Here is a 7,010-nt window from a genome sequence, read left to right on the forward strand (position 1 = left end):
GCCCTTCCCCCACCAGTCCTGTGGCTGGGGGAGAGAGCTATTTAGGAGAGGTTCTGAGGAGAAGGGGTTCTGGGGAAAGGTCATGGGCACCAAGGGCATTTGGGGTGTGGGGGCAGCACAGGGGGAGGTGGAACAGATGGGTTTTAGGGCTGAAGGGGATGGTGGAGGGAAATGGAGTGAGAGAGGGTTCGGAAAAAAAGAGGGACTGTGGATAAAGGGAGCATGGGGGGTATGCACTGAGGCTTGCATGCTCACAGGGGCACAGGAAGGCTCAGCAATGCATGAGGGGGGATGGTGAAAGGTCAGGGGGGCTAGGACATGATGGGGACAAGTCTGCACAATGCAGTAGACTTGTGAGGGTAGTGAGGGAGCAGGGTAGTGAGGGGGCATGAGAAGGAGGAGGATGATAGGGTTTGGTGGGCTTTGGGCATCATGAAGTTGGGCCAAGCAGGATAGTATGTAGGATAGCAGGGGACAGAATGGAGCCAGGAGGCATTTGAAGTGGCAGGGGCAATACATAAGGCCATGCATAGATGAGACAAGGGGTATGTGTGCACGACACTTTAAAGTGGGTTAAATGCTTTTGCACCACTTTAATGGTGCTGGCGTTTGCATGCATCATTGGCGTATTGTGCAGTAATTCCAGCCGCTGTAGCAAATTCAGTGGCGTAATGTGCCTTAAAATGACTTGGGGCGGGACGAGGCACTGGGCTCCATGAATCTCAGGGGCTCTGCAGGAAGCCTGTGCAGGCAGACTGGCAGTAGCCTGGGAAGGCAGGCAGCCTCTGCCCAAGAAAAAGAAAAAAATTAATAATAATAAAAAAAAAAAGCAGTGAGCCTGATTTTTCTTTCCCGCGCCCCACCTGAGCCTGCCTGCCTGAGCTGTGCAGGGGCCCGGTGCTTCCCTCTGCAGCTGTGGTGCCCCCCAGGACAGCCCGAACCAGGTGCCTGTGGGCAGGTGCCACCTGGGCAACAGCCACTGCTGCTGCGGAGTGAAGCACCAGCTACCCTGCAGCCCAGGGACCACTCCACCAGCCAGCAGCTCGCCCTCCCCTCCTCACCACTGGAGAGGCAGGTTAAGTGCACAGGTATGTGCATGACATGGGGGTTTACATGGCCCTAAACTGATGTGGTGTTTTTAAAAACCCACTGCTTCAATTTAGGGTCCCCGTTTCATCTACACAAGCCCTAAAAGGACAGTGAAGAACACTTTGGCGGAAAGTGCAGGGGACTCGTGGTGGGGGGGCAGGGTACAGGGAGCAGTTCTGTTTAAGGCCAGGCTCAGGGGTAAGTTACACCCTCACAGCATCAGACAGGGCTGTCCCTAGGGTGGGACAAATCGGGGCAATCGCCCTGGGCCCCGTGCTTTCAGGAGCCCTGCAGAGCTGGGTGGAGCAGCCATGGCAAATCCATGCAGCTACTGGCTTCATGTCTGGTGGCTTAGCAACCCCCCCCACCCCCCACCCCAAATCCACTGCTGGCTTTCTTGTGTCCCTGCACAGGCCAAATTGACCTGGGCCCAGCACCCTGCTCAGGTTGTCTTTGGCATCAGGTGCCAGCCCTACTCTGGAGCTGGCAATCACCCCACCCCCAGATTCATTAATTTTTTGTTTTTGCATGGATCAAACAAATACTATATAGTCCTAGATCCCTAGTGTATTAATAAAGCTTTTCGTTTCTTTTTAATTTGGGGAGGGGGTGGTGCGGTGTGCAATGGGACAATGCACAACACCACCTGCATCTCCCTTCTCAAAATCATGGGTCCTCCCATGCTGGGACCTATCATAAATAAACGCAGCATGTAGAATAATAATGGGTGCTACAGAATAACAGAACTGTGTCCGACACATGCCACAGTTTAAACTGCTTTACAAGCATCCGTGTCATTGTGCTTACCTTCTAATTGACACCTGTCTTTTAGACCTGAGAACAGTAAAATTATATAGCATCAACATTTGAGTGTTTAGTAAAATACAGGTTTAAGATTTTAGTTTGCCTTCTTCCCCCTCTCTCCACCCTGCAATACTATAATAATATTGCCGCATATGGGCAAATAATTATTTAGTAGATGACATTTCTAAACACAGTGCCATGAGTTTGTTAGAGGCTTTATATAAGGATATAAAATTAACTCTTGTATGGCAGCCTGACTCATGGATTGGAAAAACTAATCGTTTCCTACCTCAGTTGAATTCATCTTTATTACACCTTATAGCTTTCCTGAACTGAGTACTTAACATTCTCTTTGTAATCAGTTTTCTGGTTCTTTATCTTCCTTCTCCTTTTATTTTAAGCCACCTTTTAAATCGAAGTATTTTTTATGAATTAAAGTGCCTCCAAATGCCAGTCTTAAAACTGAACCATATATACGTAGAGAATATACCATAATTGTCAGAAGACACCCTTCTTAAAAGGGTACTAACTGTATATGGCATTCCTTTTTATGAAAGGTTCTGTTACACGCATTCAACTTGCCCAGTGCTTGCAGAATACCACAAAAGCATACTGGATAAGTGTGGCAATATACAAATATTTGTCAGGTGAACTGATAAGATGGCTGGATTCATTGTGGCTTCTCCGATTACCTCTACCATTCTTTGCTAGAACAATGACCCTCAGTAAATAACAAAAGATGTTCCTACACAAACCACAAGTGTATACCAGTGGGACTATTCCTCCTCATTCCCCAGCAGTGGATGTGCACCTAAATTACAAAGGCTCACTTAAAATTGGAGCATTGGCCCCTTTTTCAAGAATACAGACAAGTCTGGTACACAGAGCAAGAATATGTTTAATGACTTGATATCATTCACCTCTTTAGAAATCATCTTACTACATATAGCAAAAGATAAAAGTACAAGTCTTATTTCAGCATATGTTAGATCAGTTACCTTATTTAAACTATAGCTGTATCTGCACTGTCAATATGCTGAGTGGACAGTAATGACAAGCTATTACTTTGCAAAATATTCTAAACCTTTTCTAGTTGCCCACACGCCTGACTTATTTGCATAGATTTATGTGCCCAAGGCAGGCAAATAATGACAAAAAGAAAGATAAAGCTGTGATGCACAGACTCTACTAGACTCACAAATGAAACTATTGTAATAGTTTCCTTGTGTTGTGAAAGGAACTTGACCTACATAACAAAAACAGGACACAAAAGAAACACATTCAGCTTAGTCTTGTTTTTACTGTGAATAACAAAATAAGCTGTTAAATATGGCTACAGTAACTGTTCCAGAACTACTAATATACATGACATTGTATCGGACATTCACTTTAAATGTTTCAAAGAAATCATCTTTTTTCCTGTCTCTTGAAATTCATTGGTTGGTTACATTATAATATTTTTAATTGACAGGTAAATTATGTCTCCCCCTGCCCCTGTTAGCTTAAGTCAATAATATATACAGTAAATTAAATGGTTTTAAGAAGGCCTCTCACCACATTTGCCTGGCTGAGAGTATTCATTTGACCAGTTTATAGGGAAATGGGGAACACTTTAGTGAAGCTCTTTCACCACAGATTTTTAAATATAAAATATATATATAATTTTGAAACTGTTAAATTCAAAATTTAAAATCTTAACTTCAGAACTTGCGAAGCAAAAATTTCAATAAACTTTTGTCACCTTTCCCAAATTTATTATCAGCTGAGGTTCTGAAAAAGTGTATAATCATTTAGAAACAAGTTTATGCTATAATAGCACAAATACAGTCCTCCTCTTCAGCCCCAGATCACTTCTTTTTAAAACCTTATTGCATTACAGAAGCAATCCTGCTTGCTTGACAGGCCTTTCTTTTCTTTCTTACATCCTGCTTCCCCTCCTCCCCCTTTTTTTGTTCAGCCCAGCACTGTAATTAAAATGGTATTTTTAGTATGATTTTGAATACAATTATCTATAAAATGTTCCATGTAAATCTTGTGAGTTTAATTCTCAAACTGACAGAATTTTTAAACCGTGAGATAAATCAAGTGCATTAGAAAAGAGCACTCAGATTCACAAACATCCAGTCACAACTACAAAAATATTTAAGCATTTAAAATTACTTCCTTGGATTACACACCTTCTCTGTGCAGCCCTTTGTTTCCACTGTAACCCATACTGGAATCCCTGTGTAAAGGAAGTTGCCTCCTAGCTGCAAATGGGCTATACTGTCAGTATCTGAAGGATCCAGATGTCTGCAGTGGTTAAAACAAAATGTTCAGCTTTGGGTGCATATTCAGTCTCTCTGTGCAAGACATTTTTTCACAAAGAAGGCAGAGTAAGAGTGCACATAGCAACAGCACTCTCAGCTGATTGGATGGAAGGCGTGCTTAAACCCTTCGCTGCTCGTAAGGTCTACTACGGTTTCCTGTCTGTTTGGCAGCAGTATCATGTTTTCTTTTCTCCTCTCGTGAACTCAGCTGTATTTGGGCAATTTGAGAGGCTAAAACAACAGAGCAAGTAGAAAGGAGTAGCAGCTACTAAAAAGGGTACCAAAGTGTTACTATTTGATAAAAATATACCAACAAATCTATTTTAATTATTTCCACATGCATACACACAGCTTTTCACAAAAGGTGAAATGTTAGGGAATCCATTTGTTACACTGAATGAGATCAGACTGTACAATAGTTATATCTACACAGAGGAATATTTAGTGCATGGAAACCATTTCACAATTGGGAATAACCCTATAAAACAAGAGCATCAGTTGACCTGTATGGACTTCACTACTCCTATAGTTGCATAGCTCTATTTTTCCCAATTACACTTATCCTACAGATTTTCCTCAGGTATAGGTATGTCAGCCAGGGGTAGAAAGAGGTTGGATCTTCTTTCACAGACACACTGGGTCAGCAGAACCCCCCTAAATGCAATTACACAACAAAACTGCATTTTTATTGATAAAGCTTGTTGGAAATGGCTTTACCATATAACGGAAAAACACAGCTTTGACAATCTAGCCCTATCTACCTACAGAGTGCTTCACAATAGAGAAAGCTGGTATTTTAATACTACAGTGTGGACAGTACCTAAACTTAGCACTGAACAGATAAAAGTATGAGGTTCTGCATTATGGGAGAAAAATCTTTTTGCATATTGCACAAAAAAAAAAATCCTTACAATTAAGCACAGGACAGCTTACGAACCATGTCAATGAACCAGGCATTCAAAGGATGTTCAGGAACTTTTACCTAATATGTATATGGCAATATAGGATTATATTCCTACCATATCCACGTACAGGTCACAAAGCTTAAAACTTGGCCAAGAATGGCAAAGTAAACATCCATGGTCTTTACTGACATTTAAAATAAAAGACTTGCAAGTCATCTGGTGTACCTCCCAGCCAAAGCAAACTAACATCCTAGAATATATTTTCCAGTGTTTTGTCCAACTAGCTCCAAAACAACACAAATGGAAAGCTAGTCCACAATTTAACAGCTCTCACCTTAATACATACCAACTGAAAACATTTTTATCCCTATACTTGTTCTTATATCCGCATTTCTGTACACTTGCTGTTTTAGTAGTTGTTCAGCCAAACTATACATTTTTCTTAATTCTTCAAGTCAATCTATTTAGTTCCTTAATCTATTACTCCAGTTGGTCAAGATATTTCTAATACTGCAAAGTCCAATAATGCATCCAATATTCTAAATGCAGTGTCAATAGCACGTTGGTTGGACTGCTAAATATCAACACAATTACAAAGAACTAAAAGGTAGCTGACATGACACTGGGTATAACTTAGAGTCAGTGTAAAACAGACCTGACTGCACACAGGGTCAGATCAGCTAACCACAATTAAACTGTAGATTCACAATTAGGCACAGTTTATACAGACTCAGTGACATCATAGCATTCAGCACAATAAAGACAGTGTTACACCTCGAGTAGGCGCTGCAGGTATAACTCCACCCCCAAGGTTGGGGTCCCCCAACTCACCTGCCACCACTTGTTGGTATATGTAAGAAGGAGGCAGTTCAGTGGTGTTCTCTTCCCATATGGACCCGAAGTCGGGGTATTCACAGGTGCGCTGTGGTGTTCCTCAGGGCTCTGCCTCCCCTACACCCCGTCCACTCGTCAACTGCTTGGGGATTCAGATCTTTGTCCCAATGATATACGCTGGTCCCTTGACTGTGGGATCTGACGTTGACTTCGGTAATCTGGCCTGCCACGGGGATGTTGATAAGCCTGGAGCTTCAATCCCTGGTCCCAGGGGTCTGAGCCACAGGCGTCTGGTGTCCTCCTTAATGATGAGGGGCTGGAGACTGCCTGTCCCCAGCCTGGTACCAGACACTGCTCCCCCCCCTCTGCTGCAGGGCAGTGCCTTTAGCACTGCCACGGCCAGCACTCGGAGCCTCCGCCCAGCTGGCGTGCTCCCAGCTCGCTTCCTCCCTCCTACTGGCTTCCCTCCTGCTGGCGGGGTTTTTAAATTCCCCGTGGTGGCGGCTCCAGCTGCCATAATCAGATGGCTGCCACCCTACCTGGGAAGCAGCTGCTTGAAGAGCTGGCAAAACACCAGCTCACGTGGCTGTTGCTCCATCCCTGCCTGCCCTGGAGGAGAGTTCCCCAGGGAGCGGGTGGCTCTCCTTTCCCTTTCTGGTATGCTACGGTTTGCCCCCAGCATTTCTGAGGCCCGTGGGTGTTTTTCACCACAACATACAACAAAAGAGAAAAAAAGTCATCATAGGCAAGACTACAGATATTTAGTGTCCTTTTCATATGCATGTCTTCCATTGTTATTTCATTTTAGGCTCACCCAGTTCTCCCATACATTTTTACTTTATCCTTTCCCACAGATACCTCTCCCTACTGCACATCTGCTTTTCCAATTATTTTCCCCAAATGCATTAGCTTGCATACTGATGTTGCTCTAAACCAGGGGTTGCTCTAAGCCAGGGGCATTTGAGAAGGCCCTAGGACAGTGGTCTCCAAACTTTAAGTAGGAGATGACCTTTGGCATTTAAAAGCAACCCAAGATCTACCATGCCCCCCCCCCCCCAGCAGGAAAGTC

At 43.6% G+C, this 7,010-nt stretch overlaps 1 protein-coding gene across 2 annotated transcripts in view; it reads right to left on the reverse strand.

The window, feature by feature from the left end:
• The window catches only part of FAM214A (family with sequence similarity 214 member A), a 119,858-nt gene that overhangs the window by 89,284 nt on the left and 23,564 nt on the right, over positions 1-7,010 (reverse strand). The window contains exon 1 of one of the 2 annotated variants that reach the window (XM_019504237.1): positions 4,071-4,231. The exons of the other annotated variant lie outside the window; for it this stretch is intronic. Coding sequence (XP_019359782.1) covers positions 4,071-4,107 — 37 coding nt within the window. The 5' untranslated portion in view covers positions 4,108-4,231. Of the gene's footprint in view, positions 1-4,070; positions 4,232-7,010 lie in introns of those variants that run through there. 2 annotated transcript variants of the gene reach the window in all.

This window comes from Gavialis gangeticus, unplaced genomic scaffold (assembly GCF_001723915.1).
Source record: "Gavialis gangeticus isolate Ggan-Ray unplaced genomic scaffold, GavGan_comp1, whole genome shotgun sequence".
Classification (NCBI taxonomy): Eukaryota; Metazoa; Chordata; order Crocodylia; family Gavialidae; genus Gavialis; species Gavialis gangeticus.